The sequence below is a fragment of the Amblyomma mixtum genome, chromosome 3, assembly GCF_055824585.1.
Source record: "Amblyomma mixtum isolate Tamu chromosome 3, ASM5582458v1, whole genome shotgun sequence".
NCBI classification, from domain to species: domain Eukaryota; kingdom Metazoa; phylum Arthropoda; class Arachnida; order Ixodida; family Ixodidae; genus Amblyomma; species Amblyomma mixtum.
Genome location: NC_143014.1, coordinates 21055188 through 21076245, shown reverse-complemented (window position 1 = coordinate 21076245; position 21058 = coordinate 21055188). Strand labels below are relative to the sequence as shown.

The following is a 21058-nucleotide window of genomic DNA, read 5'->3' as shown; positions in this document are numbered from 1 at the left end:
GAGACAACTCGCACACTCTACCACAAATAAAGAACACAACAGGTGCCTTTAGTACCAAATCTGGTGTGTACACCTTCTGCAACAGAAGTTTTTCATGGGAAATTAGTGATCACAAAGTCATCCATGCGTCTTTTACCTTCACTCCAACAATAAAAGAAACTTCCAAAAAAACAATCACCCTTTATAACAAAGGTAACTATGACTCCATAAACAGGGCCTTGGAAGCTTACTTCTCATCTTTTCAGCGCTCTTTCCAGGAACAAACCATCCACGAAAATTGGTCGATGTTTACTCATAAAATTAACGAACTTCCTAACAAATAAGTTCCCAAATGCAGCTTCCACGCAACCAAAATAGAAACCATGGTTTACCAAGGCTCTAGGAAGATTAGAAAACAAAAAAAGTTTGTTCCACAGTACCAAACAGACTGGAACTGACTGCACACGGGAAAAATATTACACTACCGAAAAGACATACCTGGTCGCAGTAAAAACCGCTAAACGCTCATTTTACCATAACGACCTACCCAACATACTTAAAGATCACCCAACTAAATTCTGGCAGCTTTTAAACCCGCAATCTATACGCACTTTTACCCTCACTGATGATTCCGAGCGTGCTGTTTCCAATGGCAAGTGTGCCGACATATCTTTAAAGGGACACTGAGGAGAAATTGAAGTTGGCTTGTATCGACAGAATACCAGCTCCTGATTACAAAAACGCCACTCATACTGACAACAAAGCTCTTGTAACATAGAAAAGAGCAAGAACCGAAATACAGGTATCGCCGCCACAGGCCAAACTCGCAAGTACAAGCGTGATGACGTCATAGGACAAAACAGTGTTGCTAGAACCAATGGTGCTAGAACCAATGGTTCTAGCATCACTAGGACACGAGAAGCCACGAATCACTGAGACGCAGCCAATGCATGCGCAAATCTCCTCGACGTCGCCAGATGGCGCCACGTACCCGGCAGCTACGCGCGCGCCTGCAGCATCGGGACCAATCAGCGCCCGCTCACCGGCGGTAGGCGGGCTCCTGGTATTCCGCTAACGGTAGCAAGGTACACGGTATGCTAAAGGTGTCTATTTGCGAGAACTTCGTTGACGACTTCGAGAACGGGATCCATCGTAACGCTGGCAAAACGCCGGTGCAAACGTAAACGAAGCGACGGTAGCGATGGCCACAATAGCCGATAGATGCCTTCAACGTGCGGCCGGCGGTAGCTTTCTTTTCGGCTGCTGCTAGGCCGCACCGCTGGCCGCCAGAAATCACGGAGTCTGAGTTATGTCATGTGCACATCATGTTTCACGTCACTTATCGTCATAAGAGAATCCCAAGTTTGAATCAGAGCGGCGGGAAAAACTTTTTCAACTTCGAATCCAAATTTCTTAGAAATAAATGCATCTTTCACTGCCGGCCAAGTGGCAACAAAGCCATGAAATGCCGAACTATCGGATTTTGCTTTTAAAAAAATATTAATAGAGCTCTCCTCACTGTCCCTTTAATTCTGCTTTCGCATATGTATTCACTCATGAACAGGAACTGCCCCCCCTCATGACAGCAAATGACCAAAGTAGTTTAATGCCAGCCGTTACTTTCTCTGAAGCCGGCATATCATGTCTTATAGATAAACTAAAACTGTCATCATCTGCCGGCTTTGACGTTAACCATACTTCTGCCAAAATTTTATGCCTGCTGTTCTCACAATCTCTTTCTGCAGGTGTCATACCCCATAACTGGAAAGTGGGGAAGGCCGTTCCGGTCCACAAGTCGGGTAACAAAGATTCACCACTTAATTACTGACCCATATAACTCACCAGCATACCATGTAAACTCATGGAACACATAATTTACTCTATAACGATGCACTTTCTGGATTCGAATAATTTTTTTCACTCATCACAGCACGGATTTCGCAAAGGATACTCCTGTGAAAGTCAACTAGCACTTTTCGTTCATGACTTGCATGCATCCCAACCTTGATGCCAACCTCCAAACTGACGCAACTTTTCTCGACTTCGCTAAGGCATTTGACAAGGTACTTCATAACCACTTATTTCTGAAACTTTCTCACCTAAACTTGCATCTGGACATACTAGCATGGATAAAATAATTCTTAACTCACCGCTTCCAATCAGTCATTGTCAATAACCAAATGTCTAGCCTCTTACCAGTCCCCTCAGGCGTGCCCCAAGGATCCGTCCTTGGGCCACTCTTGTTTCTAATTTATATTAACGACCTACCTGAGATATTAGATTGCTATATTCAGATGTTTGCTGAAGATTGTGTTATTTACAGAACAGTCACTAACACCTTTGACCAACAATCCCTATCCCTTCAAAATAATTTAACTCATGCGCAAGACTGGTGCAGTGAATAGCTAATGACACTTAACACAAGTAATGAAAATACTATATGTCATTCCATCGTCGCCGTTACCCTCTTCTGTTTCAATACAGCATATCTAACGTTCCTCTCCACCTTGTCCAATCATACAAATGCTTCGGTGTTCATCTTTGTCATGATCATAGATGGAATACACATATTTCAAACATCATATCATCCGCTAAGAGAACACTAGGATTTTTAAAGCGTCACCTACGCTCTGCACCTCAGCATGTCAAGCTCCTTGCATACAAATCATCAGTCAGGTCAAAATTAGAATATGCATCTCCCATCTGGTCTCCGAAACAAGCATATCTCTGTAATTCAATTGAAGCAGTTCAAAACCGAGCAACTATATTCAATCATTCATAGAATTCTTCTGATATTAGCATATCATCCCTCAAACCACAGTCCAGCCTACCTACCCTTGCTCATCGCCGCTACATTGCTAGTTTGTTTGTTTCACAAGTTTTTTTTTCACTTTGAGCTACGACAGGAACCCTACATCCACCATGCACCACCCACCACGCATTGCCCTCCGCACCGGCCATCAGCAGCAAGTGTCACGACCTCGCGCCCACGCCAATACATTTTCTTCATCATTCTTCCCCTGGACTGCGACAGACTGGAACAGCCTTCCCCGAGATCTTGCTGCTATCACATGCCAATCTTTGTTCCTCAAAAGAATCACGTGTGTACTTGCTCAGTGAAAATCTGATATTTGTATAACTTGCTTCAACTTATCTGTTACTTATTCTGTTTTTCATTTCTGTATGCCCCACCCCTTATGTAATACCTTCTAACGAGGGTCTTTAAGGTATGAAAGTGAAGTGAATTGCAAAGCGAGGCTAGAGGGGCCCATGAGCGGCGGTAGTAGCTGCAGGCTCTCCCTACCTCCTCCAGATTATGTAGCAGCCCTTGATGCAATACTGATGTTTTCAGCAGCTACGATTACTTCCCTTTTAAAAGCAGTCAAGGACTGCTTCCGCGGTCCCGATACCATGGGAGGCATCATGAAGTCCTAGGCATCATGAGGTCAGGTCAGCGCAGTGACCTGGCGTCGAAATCAAAACTACCACCGTCAGATAGCGCCTCCTCTCGCTTGAAGCGTGGTGGTAACGGCGCTCAATAATAGCGAAATCGAAATTGTAGGTTTTGGCCAAAAATTGTCTGAATCCATATATAATGCGAGGTGGAAATTTGACAAGCTAAAATCAGGGAAAAAAAACCTCGCATTATACACAGGTTTTTACAGTGATACTGGCGATTTCAGGAAGCCAAGTTTGGTTCGCTATCTTTGAATCACTAATGGAAATGCAATTCACATATTGTGCCCAGCCCTGACACTCACGCCTGCTGTTGCTGCACACGGAAGTTGTGACAGTGGCAGTTGTGCCAGCTGAAGCTGTCGTTGGTGCTGGTGAGGCCACAGTAGTGGGGGTCCGATCTTGCGTGCGTGACTTGGGCCGCCCCCCGCCGGGATCAGAGACACTTGGTGTCGAGGCAGGGGCACTCCTCTGGGTGCTGTTGCTGCTGCCACAGCTGCTGCTGCTGGCACTGCTGAGGCTGCTGGTGCTGCTGCCACCATTGCTGCCCCCTGGCTGTTGTCTGCACAGAGCACACACAGGGCACTGCTAGCCACCACAACACCGCATCAAAATGCCGACAGGCGCCGCGTGGAAAAGCATCCCCACCCAAGGAGTGATTTTGAAGAGAACAAGGTGCCAGTTCAGAAAAACTCCTGATAACAAGATTCCATCACATAAAGTATTCAGCCAATGAACTTGAGTACTTTTCGGTCTAAATTGCACCCGTGTATAAGTCGCACCCCTCTGCAAACAACAATTTTACAGAAAAAAAAAAAAATCACACACAACTCACACTGGATGCACTTGCTTATGCAGTAAATGATATAAAAATGCATGCTTGCGCAGGCCACCAGGCAGAGACAATCCTTGAGCTCTGGCCAGCGGGCCTTCTTCCTGTGGTCGACTTCTTTATTGGCTTCATCGACCGAGCACACCCTCGGCTTTGCAATAGTACCGAATTATTTCTTCCCTCACACTGAACTGCCTCCCCGCTGCCCATTTCCCATTCTACAGTGCACAATTCAATGGAAAGTAACTTGAATTTTGTACCACACCTCCCTCGCCTCGCGTGCAGCATCATGTTCAACAAGAATAATGCACGACGCACATGAAGCACTTCGCGGCGAGTGCAGTAAAGAGGGACAAAGATCAAGCACAACGCAATCCGTGTATAAGACATCCATTTGTCTCATTTTTCTCCGGACAGAGGATTACTCAGTCCAGTCCGGACAATCAACAAGTGCCTGTCTGTAACTTTCGCTGCCCCGTCGCCGACAAGATTCACTGCTTTCCAGGCCCCTCTGAAATGAATGAGATTCCGACCATGGACAGAGCACCACGTCACTGGCTCCGCCTTGTTCACGGGCGGCAGTGGCCTGCATGCAAATGGCGAGAGCATGGACAGATGGGAAAACCAGTTACGCTAGGCCCTCCTCACACCTCCCTCCCAAGAGCAAGGCAAGTGCCGCACCCCACAACTGCACCAACACAATGGGCAGGCAATGGAACCACACCGATTTAATGGCACAACAGCCCCGCCCCCGTCCTAGTAAAAGAGAAAATAAGTGAAAATGCCGATAACTGCAAGTCATTCAGGGAGCACACTCTCAAGAGCTGAAACTGCCACTCAGGCAGCAGTGTGCAGCCTGCACGCCTGCTCTTGGCTGGCGAAGTCTGCGCTGTCCCGAGGCGGAGCGAGTGAGGTCGGGTCACACGGTGCTGTGCCCGCACCCAGACAAAATGGATGAGCCACAGTGAGCATGTGTGGATGGGCCGTAATGATTCCGTGCCACCAGCAGTGTAGCCAAGACAGTTTTCTGCAAGAGGGCCTGGGGTCGCCCTCGGCACTGCACTCCAGAGTAGCCCAAAGCGCTGCACATGAGCAATTGATTTTTTTTTTATGGGAAATTTAGCATGAAGAATTCTGTAACACCGCATAGTCTGTTCCAACAACACATTACTTGTATTTTAGATTTTGTTCTATTTTCTGGCTGGATACGGTAGCCGACCGATTTTTCGGACTCCAATAATTCGGACTTCGCTGAGGAACCGTTGCGCGCACCTCATAGGAACGTGTACAGTTTCACAACCGATATTTTGGGCTTTGTGGAGTCTAAAAGTTCAAATTTTTGCACTAAAATAGATGCCAACAATATTTTGGAGATCGTTTTTGAACCGAAAGTTTGTTATTTCGGCCTGATATAGACGCGAGCGGGCAGTGCTGTGGCAACCAACCCATTCCCCGCCGCTGTGAAAGGCGCCACCTTGGATTTAAACGGAATCGGCGGGTGCAATCGGACTGGCTAGGATAGGTTTGGTTATTTCTTCTCCATCGCTGCCATTCAAGATAATAGGATGCCCTCAGTTGCCATCGAGATGGCCTACAAGGATCACGCGATCGCATTGAAAACGGGACCAGGGGACAGCTGCAGCATCCGCCATGCTCCACGGTGCGTGGCAGCAAACGCGGTAGTGGGGGGACTTCCCGTGGGCTACCCATGGGTTACCTCTCGGTCTTCGCGAGTGTCACTGCCCCATGTAAACTGACTGTTCATGCTTCACGCAGAGAGTGCATTCATTCACGGCATGACTGCATGACTACGACCGCATCACACTGTCTGGTATCATGATATGACAGGGTGCGGACATGACGAAAGCATGGCTATGACTCAGAGGCTAATATTATCGCTTGTAGGCGGAACACGGGGAGCGGCGATTTTCGCGATTTTCAAAGCCGCTTTTTGCAGAGAATTTTTTTTTTGAAGTTCATGGATTTTTTGGACTTCAATTATTCGGACCATTTTTCGGGTCCCGCCTAGTCCAAAAAATCAGTCAGTGACTGTAAATTGAATAATTTTATGTTCTTGCATGAGTCAAATTTGGCCATTCAAAATTTTTTTATTAGTAATTCATGATCAATTTTTCTTTGTCATTTTAAAAATAAAATTCTTAGCTATGCCATGACGTGCCGCAGGAATAGGATAGGATAGGAAAGCTTTTAATGTCCAACAGACAGAGGGTAGCCAGAGGGCCACCCGCCTAGACGACGGCCGAAAGGTCTCGACTCTCGGCGGCGGCTTCGGCCAGTCGGACGAGTTGTAGCTGAATCGCCGGGTCGGAGCTCAGTAGTAAGGTCTCCCATTGGTCTTTCGTGTTGATACCTCGTCCCTCCCCCGGGGGGGGGGGGGCATGAGGACATTCCCATAGTATGTGGTTCAAGGTGGCCCTAAGTTCGCAGTTTGCACATTTGTCTGAAAATTGCCCTAGGTACATAAGACTCCAGAGGGGCGGGTTTGGCGCCAGTTTATGGCTTGGTATCTGGACAAGGATCTATCCGCTGGAGGAAGTCTAGCTCAATGCAAACGATAGTGCTGTGTAATTTCCCTGTAGGTCACCATGCGATCCCCGTCTGTAAAGACCACCTCGCTCGGGTCTGCCCGGAAGGAAAAGCCTCGGGCGAACTTGTGGGCCGTCACCAGGCAGGGATGCATGTGCTGGTGTAATTTTCCGGCCTATAACATGACGGCTTAGAATTGTATTCGTTAGACCCGGCCGAAAGAACAATTTTTAAAGTTATAGGCGAAAAAAGCTTTATGCATAACACCATCCTGAAATTGCCTGCTCATTCATGGTAAGGAAAAAGTTCACGGGTCTCTAGCACTTTGCCTCCCTTGAAATGTGACCACGATCAAACCCTCGTCTTTCGGGTCAGCAGCTGAGCCCACTGAGCCACAGCGGCGACCCACAGTTCCTGGATGCCTCATATAGCGTTTCATTTAAAAACCCGCCAAATTAGAATCACCTCAAGCAATCAGAGCCAAACGAAAGGATTCTTGATGCACCAACTACCGTATTTACTCGCGTAATAGGCGCACTCGCATAATAGGCGCACCCCTAGTTTGGGCGCGAAAAATCAGATTTTTTTATTTCCGCGCATAATAGGCGCACCCCGAACTTGGCACTGTGATCAATACTGTATTTACACGATTGCAAGCCGACGCCTCGCCACCCCCCGCTTCCCAATCTTTATTTTAACAAAGTTTTTGCTGAACTGACTACTAGTCCCTACTAGTGCTGCTGCCGTCGCAGCTGCTGCGGACCCACAGCACGTACAACGACATCGCGTGGAACAGCCGCACACAGTTTTCAGGGATGCTCACTTTCAACGTCTGTTTGGAAAGCTTCATCTCCAGCCGGAAACGTTCCCGACTTAGGCCCACGAAAACCTCGGCGCTTGGAGTCGCGTACGAAAATTTAGGGACGCCGCAGTCGCAATTGCCGCACTTCTCGGCCACGTCGTATTTTCCGACCTGCCGCTGCCGCACGCTTGCCGTGTTCGAGAGCAAACTCCCAGCCGTGTAGCTGTTAAGGTGCTTGCCCATCGAGCTAAAACAGCAACGCTCCGCGGCAAAGCCATAAACCACGATAACTATCGCCCTACCGCAAATCCCGGCACTTGACAGCAACAACAACAACAAAAAAAAAACGAGCTGGAGATGCTGATGGCGATATAGATAGCGAAAGCTCGCGGCGGAGGAAAACGATGATGATGATAAGCTTGGCCTTGGGCGCCCTCCGTGGGCGGCGTCTGGAAGCTCCTGTGCACGTGCGTGGCCTCCGCGATCAAGCGCCCGTTGCGTGCAGCCGGAGCCGATCGCGGAGGCCTCGGCGCGTGCATTCCAAAGGCTATTCCCACGTGTGTCGTGGAAAGTTTCGGTGCGGCCCTTACACGGATCTTTTTTTTTTTTTTAACATTTTCTTCGCGAAAACGGGGTGCGGCCCGTACACGAGTGCGTTTACGCGGTGTGTTCAATTTTGCGAGTCGAAAAATTTCCGGAAATTTTACCCCGCGTAATAGGCGCACCCCCAACTTTGAGCCGGATTTTCTGGAAAAAAAGTGCGCCTATTATGCGAGTAAATACGGTAAATGCTAGCAGCATTGCATTTTTGCGCCTGCCAAAAAGAATGTAACAGTTCCCAAGATCTCAATTCTTTGCGAGCCACTCACTTCTCCCACTCGACCCACTCTTTCGGCTTCTCCCACTGGGATATCTCAGTCTTGCAGTTGTAGTAGTACTTCTTCCCCGACGAGCTGATGTGCTCAGACCATTCTCCAACCAGTACACGTCTGCTTTCTTGCAGCTGCTGCTGCTGCTGCTGCTGCTGCTGCTGCTGCTGCTGCTGCTGCTGTTGTTGCAGTTGTTGTACCGGCTGCTGTACCGGCTGCTGTACCGGCTGCTGTACCGGCTGCTGTACCGGCTGCTGTACCGGCTGCTGCACCGGCTGTTGTTGCGGCTGTTGTTGCGGCTGCACCTGCAGCCATTTGGTGAGAGAACAAAGAAGTGTAGCTGTAAGCACCTCATCATTGACACTGAGGCCTGGTTTGGCAAGTAAACCAAGCAACAAATGCACGGAGAGCTGGACGACCACAAGGGAACAACCACTAGCTACAGAAAACAGATCAAGGAGCAGCACCTCATCTTCATGCAAAACCAGTGATGTGTCACTAAAGCGATCTGGAACTTCCTTGATATAAAATGCTATGCGACAGCGCCTGGCGATTTGCAATCTGTTTTTGCTAATCTATTGCAGTCTGTACGCACACAGGTAGAGATGCAATATACATTTGGTGTCAGCCAAGGTGGCGTTGAAAGCCGGTGCCCATCCAGTCTTCGCTGTACCCTGCACCTGGGCTGTGCTGGCACTTGTCTCCAGAAGTTATGAGGCCGAGATCAAATGTTAAGCGCCTAGGAACAGTAGCAAGACCTTAGTACTGGCACTAGCACCATTATGGCTAAGGTAAACTTTTGGACTAGCACAAACAATAAAGGCGATACAGTCAGGCCCACTTATAACAATACTGGTTATAACAATACATCGGATATAACAATGGTCAGTCGCGGCACCTTCAGCTTTATCATGTGTTCTATGGAAAAATATACTGCTTATAGCAATGCTGTCAAGGCACATTATTTGTTATAACAATTAAATCTGGCAATTGAGTGGCAACCATAATAGAAAAAAAAAGGAAATACTACAACCACACCAGCAAAACCATGCTTATAACAGAAAGTGCACGTGTGTGGGACTGACCAACGGTCTGAGCCGGCGCAGCAATGTCACGAAAGCAAAAGAACCCGTGACCTCGCACTCGTAAACGCTGCCACGGGGCGCGCCGAGGATGCTTGCGTGTCTGTCGCAATGGCACAGGCAGGAGAAACGACGGATGTGTTCCCCTGAGCATAAGGCCCATGCAGAGAAGAAAGTAGGGAGCCTTGGTGGAGCAGTCCATTATTAGCGTTTGTGAGGGGTGCGCCGCTCGCCGAAAAAAATGCACAGACACGTTTTCCTTTGTTTTTACACTCTGAGCTACGGCTGGCACCGGCAGTGCGTACGTTGTCCCATCTTCCCCTGTTCTTCGCTAACTTCCCCACGGTTCCCGGTTCACAAATTTCACATGTTCCAGGGGCAGGCGTCATCGCGTCAGGCGAGCTGCTGCATTGCTGCATTGGCTACGCACGCCATGCGTACTTCCAATCAGTCGGTGCAGTGCGCACGCTTGCAGCCAGCGCAGTTTTTTTCTTGTCAGCTGTCACTGCACCCTTGGTTCTGCATGCTTCTTGAATTTCCCATAAGAATAGCTTCCAGAAAGCTGGCTTGATTCCCATGACGTGGAGGTGCGCGAAGCTCCTGCCAGAGCAGTGACGGTGGTGGTTTGGTCATGAGTGAACGGTGAACGTTTTTCCAGTCCCCTGAAGTTCGAATTAATGCGCTTTTACAGGCATTAGAACAATCAAACACCTCAGAGTATTTACTGCCAATAAATGCTCTGAAGTTTGTCATCTTTTCTTTTTTTCGGCTGAACCCTGTTATAACAATTATTGGTTATAACAATGGTATTTCCATGGCACTTGAATATTTTTATAAGTGGGCTTGACTGTATTGTGCATTAGCATTCAGAAGGAAATGCGGGCAGGACTTTGCGCATCAATATGCATTTTACACAACTGTGCAGACACATTGGAATACTTCTACTACTACAGGGGCACTCAGGTACTACTGTGGCTTCCGTACAGTCATCATTGTTGCGATGGCGGCTGCAATTCCCCCCATTTTCCACTCTCCCTCAGCACGGGGCCGTGGCAGCAGTTGACAGGCCACCCTATGCTCCCGAAACAACACAAAACCCAACCCAGGCAGCCACTGTGCACAAATACGCAAGCAGCATTTCTCTCCCCTCGAGGCCAAGGCTGTTAGCGGGACGCCGTAGTGGAGGGCTCCGGAAATTTCGACCACCTGGGGTTCTTTAACGTGCACTGACATCGCACAGTACACGGACCTCTAGAATACGGCCTCCAAAGAAATGCGACCATTGCGGCCGGCATCAAACCTGCATCTTTCGGGTTGGCAGCAGAGCACCGTAACCAGTGAGCCACCGCGGCTGCCATGAATACAGTCAAAACTCGATTTAACGAAACCCGATTTAACAAAGGTATCCTATTTCCCCCTCAGACGCCCATAGGGTTCAATGCTTTGACTAACCCGAAATAACGAAACCGATTCCGTGATCTGTCCCGATTTAACGAACCTTTTTTCGAGAAATAAAGGTGAAAAAGTGTTAATTTTTGGTCTATTTTGTAGACAGCACCCCAAAATTTATTGATTGCGAGTCAGCGGCAAAAACGCGGAGCATCTTCGGCCCGCCGCTTTTTTCAAACTGCGCGGCGCAAAACGAGTTTTAATTTTGAGTCGAGCTCACGAGATGGCACCAGCAGTAAAAAAGTTTCGTGCCACATTTCAAAGATGGCGCTGTTGCAGTTCGCGTGTTTTTTTTGTGTGTGTGTTTGTGTGTTGTGCTGTGTTCGATCTTGTGCGGATATTTCCCTGTGCCTTTGAACACACGTCTTTGTCAAGCTCAGCTTGTTAGACCTCCATCAGTCTAGCCTTGCTATCGTGAACGCGGACGTGGTGTGTGCAAGCAAGCACGCCGCTAACCCTCCTGACTAGCAGATGGAGCCCTGCAAGAAACGAAAAAGGCTTACCCTGGACGAGAAAGCGGACATGATTCATGCTGTGACAAGTGGACAGAAGAAATGTGATGTGGCTGCAGCACATGGCATTCCAGCGAGTACTCTCTCCACAATATTGAAAGGGAAAGATGACATCCTCCGCGCCACTTCGTCGGGGAATCTCTCGCGCAAAAAAACGCTGAAGACTACTCAAAGCAAAATGGAAGAGGCCCTCTTCGCCTGGTTTATGGATTTGCGGGCGAAGAATATTCCCGTGAGTGGACACCTGCTCCAACAAAAAGCTCGCTGTTTCGGGTGCTTGCTGGGCGACAAGTCCAAGGCAAGTCCCGGCTGGCTGTCGCGCTTCAAAGAACGACACGGCATCGTTGGGAAAGTGCTCAGCGGTGAAGCGAGCAGCATAAGCATGGCTGTAGTCGGCGACTGGCAGTCTGAAAACGTGCCCGACATTCTGGGAAAATATGCCCCCAGCGACGTCTACAACACCGACGAGAGCGGTCTATTCTACCTCTACCAAATGCTGCCTAAAAAAACACTCGCCCTGAAGGGGCAGGCGTGCCACGGCGGCAAACACAGCAAACAAAGGCCGACTCTTTTGCTGTGCGTCAACATGGACGGCACCGACAAACGAGACCCGCTTGTCATCGGAAAGAGTGCGAGGCCGCGCTGTTTTAAAGGCACCAAAAAGCTTCCTGTGAAGTACGTTGCCAATTCAAAGGCTTGGATGTCGCGTGCCATTTTCGCTACATGGCTGAAGAATTTGACAGCGACATGTGTCGCCAGAAAAGGAAAGTGTGCCTGTTGCTGGATAACTGCACGGCCCCCTACGTTGCAGAGGTCGAGCTGACCGGCATGGAGCTCCGCTACTTCCCCCCAAACGCAACGTCCGTGGTTCAGCCCTTGGATCAAGGGATAATTAATAGCGTGAAGTGCGCATACAAGCGTCGAGTCATCGACAGAGTTCTCCTCAAACTGGAGCTGAAGCGCGAGACGAAAATTGACATTTTTATGGCGGTTGAGATGGTGGCGGCGGCTTGGAGAGCACTGAGGCCGTCGATAATTGTCAACTGTTTCAGGACTGCCGGTTTCGGTACAATAGGCCCTGAAACTGCCGAAGCTGGTCCGGACTGCGCTAGCGCCGTGCACGAGGATGAAGATGCCTGGGAACACCTTCGCTCAGTGGATGAAGTGCCCACAGGCATAAGTTTCTCAGACTACGTGAATGCCGACGCAAACGCAGTCACAACGGAAGTTTTGACTGATGCCGATATGTTGCGGCTTGTAGGAAGCGTGGAGGGAGTGACGGCTGAAGACGCTGCCGACGACCCTGCAGGTGCCGAAGCTCCCGTGCCGACACCAGGTCAGGTGATGGATGCTCTCTATCTGCTGTGACATTTTGCCGACGCACACGAGGGGACGGAAGACGCGCTGGACGCACTTCAGACCTACGAAAAATCGGTGCGGCCGTTGCTCACAAAGCGCACGCAGGCAAAGATCACAGACTTCTTTAGCGGAAAATAAATTTGTAGTCCCCTCGGGCCTTTCTTGTTGAGTAAGAATTTTTGCCGTTTCTTTTCATACGCGCTAGCGGCGCCGGTCGTTTCCGCGGTCCGCAGTTTCATTTTGGGAGCATTTACGCTTCACAAATACGAAGCTGCGGTAGCTTTCTGGATGCCGCCATACTATATAATCGAATGTACCGAATTATGTGCCCAAGAAATGCCTCATTCAATTTAACGAAGTTCTCGATTTAACGAAATAATTCACAGCTCCCCTCAACTTCGTTAAATCAAGTTTTAACTGTAACTAAATTAGTTTAGTATGCCAGAAACTCGAAAGTTTGCACACCCTTACTACTTCAGAAGAGCATTTTTTTTTATCTTAACCATTTCTTTTCCTCCTTTCAGATAACCATGAAGTATTGTGGGGACGCACTCATCCCCTGTGGTTCGCTTTCCTGAAATGCACCCTCAACTCGTACTGTGGTTAGCTTTCCCGCAATGCACCCTGCTTAGTTGTGTTACTTTAACTAACAGGGGAGGGCGCTCACGTCGCAGCGCCATGAAGCTGCGCGAGCGCGGGGGAGAGACGGGCCTCTTCTGCTCGGCACTGGGAAAGAACGCCCGCGCGCCGTTCCGCTCTCTGTCGGTGGGCGCCTCGTGGTCGGAACATGCTCCCACCAGCCCGTCCCGTCCGGCCTCGGGAGTTTTCCCTTGCCCTAGCGTGGGCGAACATTTGCTCGTAACCGTGCTGGTGAATCGGACGCCCTCAATTCCTCAGTGTATTTTGTTGCTAGCTGGAATTGCTGTTGTAGCAATAAATGCATTGTTTGTGTCAGCCAGAGTGTCGTTCCTTTGTTTCCTCAGAGCAAGACCCGCCGTGGTCGGCGTGCGCTCGGTGGCGTACGCGACCACGGGGTGGGGTCCAGCGGTTTTGAACTGGGTCAGCCGCGGTTAAACGGGGAGAACGTATATTTATCTCCCCAGTTGAGCCCCACAGTGTATACACTTTACTTGCCTCCACCTGACATTCATTACTATGTAGTCTGCCCAGGATGAGTGTGACACCGTGTGCAGGGTGCTCCCAGACCCACTACAACAAGCCCTCATTAACATGAACTTGCATATCACAAAACATCAAATACAGCTGAAAGTTTTCCACATTACACAATAAACTCCATCCGGAAGGATTTTTTGTTACGAAATTCGGACGCATGGCCCGCAGGCCAAGCTGTGAACCACACCACAAACCAGCCAGCCACTCTGTATTTCAAGCGGTCCAGGCTAACAAGCATGCCACCACCACTCCTAACTTCGAAGCTTGCAAAATGGACACAAGACGAGGGCGACATTCTTCAGAAAGGAATGTGTGCCTCTGACTCCCCTCCCCCAACTAGGTATCAGCATCATTTAGGTCATGGCATGGTTGCAGTGGCATCAACAACGTGGTTTCAGACTCTTCGCCACTGCTCTCTTCTGACGATTCTGACAATTGGGCAGCGAGTGCACAGCCAGCTATGGGATTCAGGTCACATGCTACGTTGCAAGGAAAACCCGAGATAGACACTATGAACACAGCATATTTTCTGGTCTGCTGGGTTCCATCCCAAGGAAGAAAACTATAATTACATCATGTTTTCTGCAACTGCGCCTGTTCAGTTCTTAAATGGTTCACTCTCATAGCTACACAAGCAGAGAAAAGCACATGACAGCTCTTTCCAGAGCAAATCAGATCCTACTAAAAGACTCATCATTTAACAGCAAATTACTCCACGTGATTCCAGTTGGCTACCACTGCTGCGAAAACACAGCAGCCCAAAGAGTACTCAGGTCTAGGCACGCAACAAAACCTGCGCTCCTGCTGAACAGCAGAACTCAGCAAAACCGGCCCCGAGTTCTTCTGCTGTCCCACTAGTCTTAAATCCCCAAAAATGTGACCTCATGACAGCAGCTAACGAGAAGCCCTCACCTCGACATGGGTTCTCTCATGGTTAGTGCGATGAGTAGTGGTGTCAGCTGGCCGAGATTTGGACAAATGCGGGTCTTTCGCACTACTGCTCGAGCTACTGCCCAGTGAACTGTTTTTGCTGAATCGGTCCTTGTAAGCAGGAGACTTGCTTGACCCTGTGCGTGGCACATGTTGCTGGTCATGGCCCCTTGGTTGTTCTGCAAAGGAAGAAACATGCCATACTGTTGTGACAGGTTTTAAACGGCCACTCTTGGACCAGGGGAGAAGGTGTTTAGAACTGAGGTATATTTATATTCACCAGTACGCCATCATGCGCTACAAGTGAAGAGAAAATGGAGCAGCTAAGGCACATCCCAGTACGTGTAGCAATAGTCATGCTACACAAAAGACAAGTAAAGACAGGACAGCACAGTGAAGAGAGAATTGTCTCTCTTCTTCAGTAATCTCGAGTACAGCATGAGTATCATTACAAGTGCACCAACTAGTTATCGCATGAGACAAGTTAACACAAAAAAAAAAAAAGGTTATGATTATGGTTTATGGGGTTTAACGTCCCAAAGCGACTCAGGCTATGAGAGACGCCGTAGTGGAGGGCTCCGGAAATTTCGACCACCTGGGGTCGAAAAAAGGCCCACATGACTTAGTCCCTCAAGATGTGAAGATCTGCTTTTTGCTCACTGCCGCCAATATTGATGATGGTGGATTTTTATGCCGCAAGGGCATATGTGTCCAAAGAGCGCCATGGCACAGGGTATTCTTCTTCTACTCAAGGTGGGGTCACCGCCAACACTGAGATTGATGGGGAAAGAAGTGCCAAGGCGTATGCTTTGAAGGCACTCCCTGCATTATGAAGATCAAACATCACTGCAGCCCTCTTTACAGCTGCACAGTAGCTAAACCGTTGCTGGTTTTTGACCTCACAACAAAATTTGTGCTGCATTAAACTTTTTATCTGTCCCCAAAAGAAACAAGACATGTATACAGCTATTGTGCAAGACCCTGAAAAATTGCAAGCCCACTTCTCCAGAGAGGCCACTTTGAAAGGGCCGAGATTTTTTCATACCTACATACCTTAATTTGTTCATACCTTAATCACACAACTGTGTCAAGCGAAAAAAAATTTAAACATTTAGGAAAGAAAAGGGCGAGGTAGACAAAAAATCTCACAAGCGTAAGTGGTGCTGACTAACATGCTTGCTATGAGTGCCCAATAAAATTAGTTAATTGCTACCCTGTGGAGGAAATATTGGCAAATGTCCCCAAGTGAAGTTCAGCCAACTGACACTACTGGAGACAGCTGTACAGAAACTCTCACTTAAGAGTCACTAGAATGCGCTTACATTCATAGGCACTTGCATTTTGATGCAGCAGGGGTTTGAGAGGCAACTAAGCCACAGTCTCCAGGCAGATATTTTCATTCAGAAAATTCAATATATTAGTTTTAATTAAGAATGCAACCAACGCATCAGCCTCCAAGAAATCCCCAACGTCTTAAGGCTGGCCGCGAAAGTTGTGCACAAATGTATTTTCATGAAACTGACCCCACGCTGTGGTGACGCCGCAAACTAGTCTAAGAAGGAAAGGCAGGGCACGGGAGCATTTGTTTTCTCCTTTGCGAGTGTTTCGTCATCGCATTCGGGAGTTGTCATAGTTTTCCTATAAAAATATTGCTGATTTCCATGACACAGACGCCACACAGTCCGGCCGTGTTGCGATCCCGTCCATATAGAACTTTGCTGCTGGTGCTGCATAACAAGCACTTTCAGACTTCGTACCCAGGGCATCGTAAGTAAGCTCAGCAGCATTGCTGCCTGCCTTTCTGTACGTCAACAAGGTGGAAAATCCAGGCTGTACCATTCCACTGTTTAACCACTGCTACCAGCCAGAAGAGAAGACAGCTTTAGATTCAGAAACCACGGACTGGCAAGCCAGACACAACATCGATGGTGGTGTGCCCACGGCATTTTCAGTGAGACACCTTCTCTCTTCCAGGTAAAGACTCTGTGCCATTGCAGCTTCCATGGTTTTAACTGAACAACTAGGGTGATAATCGTGGCTGGCTATTATATATAGCTGCTGCCACAATGCAACTATACTGCTCGCAGAATTGTACCTCGTCGTAATCGGCATTATATTTTCCCTCTCTGCAATTTTACTTTCACACTGGAGTCTGCATCCTAAACACTCGTGTTACACAGCCTGCAAAAAATAATCTCAAAACGAACAGGCCGGAACGCCAAGAGAAGAGTGCATTCGAAAAAGTACAAGCCGCGGGCAAGGAAAAAAAGTAAAAGTGGAGAGTCAGGTCAAGTTAACTTGCCGGCAAGAGGTAGGTTTACATGTTAGACCCGATCAGTAAATTACATTCTATCCATTTCACGGCTGCGAATTGAATTACTGGCAAGTGAAAGCAATAACAGGAGCCTGTGTTTACTACCCACACCGTCACGCCTCTGAGAGCGCACCCTGACTTGAGGGTATCGAAGTCCATGCCACAACGTACAGCCATGAGCAGGCTTGAATGGGAGCATTCAAGCGGTCCTCTCGGAGCAAACCAAGCAAATTTTACAGCTGGCATTGGATTTCACGGCAACTGGTTATGCTGAAACTAAGCTGCATAGAAACAAAAGCAAGGAACCAGCACATCACCCTTAATACAGCACTTGAACACTATGGTTTGTTCCGCAGCACACAGCATGGAAAGGAAAATGATAGGCGTAACGAAGAAGGCAGAGTGGCTGAGGGAGCAAACGTGGGTTAATGACATCCTAGTCAAAATAAACAGGAAGAAACAGGCTTGGGCATAGCATTTAATACGAAACCAAGATAACCGATGGCCCTTAAGGGTAACAACTAAATTCCTAGGGAAGGCGAGCGTAGCTGGGGGCGGCAGAAAGTTAGGTGGGCGGAGGAGATTAATTTCAAAAACTGATATGGAGTAATCATGTCCATGGCTTCGAACTAGCCATTGGCACAAACTACCAAAAAGTGCTGATTAAAGATAATTAGTAGGCATGTGCAAAGAGTGGTTTTTGCAAATGTGTAACACTTTTCTGATATGTCAATAAGTTTTCAAGATATCATTTTCATACCTTTGTTTGCAAAAACAATAGAAAAAAACAACACTGATCAGAAAACTATCATTAACATGTGCCTGATAGTATACAGTACAAGGAATAATATGTAGGAAATACTTTTCTGATTAAGCCAAAATTAGTTATTTAACAAATTGTTGAAGTTAAATGTAGGGAGGACTGGTTGACGTGCAGTTGACAAAAAAAATTAGCACACACACGTCGAGAAATTGGTTCCCAACATTGTATACGTTAGTCATTTCGCAGTATGCTGCAATAAAAAATATTCCTTCATCTGCTCTAGATGCAAAGATATCCTCCTTGTAAAGTCACAAATTTGTGTCTTGAGCAAACAAGGAACAACAAACAAAGCTGAGCTCATTTGCCCCTTATAAGTGGAATTACACAGGAAACACTGACCCAGGGAAAGAATAAATTTGTAGATCGGCTGTAGATTGCAAAAATGCCATTTTCAAACAGCTGACTTTTTTTTTTTTTTCAAGATTTTCGGGCCGTCAAGAGCCCTGTACCCCTAAAACGGTGACTTCATAACACCTTCCAGGCGTACGCACCGTGCAGCCAGTGACTATTGCCGCCACCCCACCCCCCCCCCCCCCCCCCAATAAGGCGTCTGAACACCATGAGTCTCATGCTAGCTCCCCTTCGTGCTTGCACAGTCACACTTGTTGAGCGAATTTCAGGCGAAGAGCGGCCCTCAGAATCACCATGATCCCCATCCGAGCCACTATGCGTGCGCAGATCGCCCTTGGGATGCCCCAAGTGCCGGCCAGCTGTTTGCAAGCCCTTGGGACCAATCAGGGCGTGCACACTGGTGGCATGTGGATCACGTTATGCGAACTCTCTCTACTGATGTAAGCCGGTTACGATGTGCGCGCATCGCGGGTGGTGCGGCCGTAGACACCTGGCAGGTACAGACCTTGGCGCCGCGCTTCCGCCTGCTCATTTCTGTTGCTGTGTGCAACTTTCGTGAGTGAACGCTGTGATGCCACGCATAGCAGCAACCAGCACAACGCTTTGACGTGCTCTTCCGCTCAAGTCGCAAACACTTTGCCATGGCATGCTTTAAACCATCCAATAAAATCCCATGCCAGCTAGTGCTCAGCGTACCACAGTACAACGTAGCATTCTGTTCAACCTGCAACCGTGTCCACTTAACCTGGGGTGAGCAACCCAAGCGCAGCACGAATCCAATAAGTGCTAACACAGCCTTTGCCTTACTGCATTGCGCTTGTGTATGTTGTAGGTTAATGAGCACCCCGCACTTTTCAGCAATGTTTCAATGCAGCATTAGACAATCATCGATATGGAGCCAGCTGTGGTACTGCTGGAAGCACTTTTTCTCTGTACAAGTGTCAAGGGGGCTCGTATTATAGAACTAATGGATGCAGGACATCCGCTTCAATCTCTCATGAACAATTAAAAGACCAAATAACAGCACGGGCGTAGGAATATTTTCTGGTGCCACCACACCATAAGCTGCCAGGGCATTCTACTGAGCACTGCTCCTCGATCGGCAGTGGCCCCTTTAGCAGCCAGTTTTGTCCCCAAACCAAACTTCGGCAGGAGTTTCACGAGCATACAGCTATTGATTGACTCTGCTACAACTGAGAAGAAAATTTTCTGTAAGACCCTTCTTTTACAGAAAACTTGTATTTGCCAAGGGGAAAATATAGAAGGCAATTTAAAAGATTTACCTGACGAGGAATTCTTGTACTTGCTCTCGTGGACATACCTAATGTACCCTGCAAATAAATCAACACAAAAAAGAAGTTTGCACCATGATAATGCATTCTCAATGTTTTACCTACTAGCAGCAGCATAATTACTTATGATCTACTATTAAACACAATCAGCCTCCATTAGAAAGGAACTCTGCAAATCAGTTTTGCTTGGCAACAGCTTGCACCACAATAGCAAAAGAAATAGGCTAAGGATGGAGCGATGAAAGGCAAGTGATGACTCCCAGACTTCTGCTCTTGAATCCATTACCAAGCACAGCCTTTGCCAAAAATACACAGCCCAAGAGCCTAGGCTGTGCCCCAGTGGGAGCATCAAGGGGCGAGTTCCTCCTCTCATCTCCAAGGTGTTTACAATCATGCAAAACAAGTCGGCTGCAGCAAGGCCCAAACCTATTGGGCTGCATATTTTGGGGAAAGGCTGCAACCGTGTACCAACACACACGACAAGCACCTATAAAGACTAGTTGCTGCTATTTTACAAGTCAACTCACAGCACAGGGAGCTATATGCACTTCACTGTAATCATAGTGTGAAAAAGGACTCATGGAAAATGCTACTTATTGTATTTTTCAACATGCTACAGAGTGTGTCACAATACATGCCAAAAAAAAAGAAAGGTAGAAAGCAATGCCTGAAAATTCAACAAAGCACACTGTCACAACATGTCATGCTGGAATCACCTTCGGCTCTCACACTTAGAGGGACCATGAAATGGTATTCACTGACATTTGGAAAAGCGCATGAGTGACCTGTACGCCACCACTCATCACTGCACCACAAAAATTTCAAGACGTGGACAATTAAAAATGATGCTCGTCCTCTCCCTCTGAAGGGATACTGAACCAAAATGTTCCAATGGTAGTTTCCGAAGCAAACTAAATTTTAACTTCTAAGAATATGACAAGCTTTCACGGAATTAAAAGCTGCAAAAGGAATATTTTTCTGTGATTTTGTATCATACTGCAGCAACTGGCAGCTGCCTTTTGTAGAAAATACAGATATGAAACCATTAGCACTCCCCGCTGCTCCCGTGCGATTCAAACTGCTACGTGCGCGGTCGATGGAGTACAGCTTCTGTGTACACAGTTTGCCCAACTCTATGCTTTCCCTTGGTCCATCTTCATAATGAACCTTTCAGCGCAGTGAAACAAAGACGAGGTGCTGCTATGCTCAAAGCACATCTTCAAGTACGCTTATTAGATTTAAATGTGAAGTCCAAGGACTGAAAAATCATCCGGCACAGCCATCATGG

General features: G+C 47.9%; 1 protein-coding gene across 5 annotated transcripts in view; it reads right to left on the bottom strand.

The window, feature by feature from the left end:
• Positions 1-21058, bottom strand: part of wcy (WW domain-containing adapter protein with coiled-coil wacky) — a 96886-nt gene that overhangs the window by 42791 nt on the left and 33037 nt on the right. For all 5 annotated transcript variants that reach the window (XM_089578305.1, XM_089578306.1, XM_089578307.1 and 2 more), the window contains exons 4-7: positions 19762-19809; positions 14973-15169; positions 8486-8790; positions 3741-3997 (exon numbers count right to left, since the gene is read on the bottom strand). In XM_089578305.1, coding sequence (XP_089434431.1) covers positions 3741-3997; positions 8486-8790; positions 14973-15169; positions 19762-19809 — 807 coding nt within the window. The remainder of the gene's footprint in view (positions 1-3740; positions 3998-8485; positions 8791-14972; positions 15170-19761; positions 19810-21058) is intronic.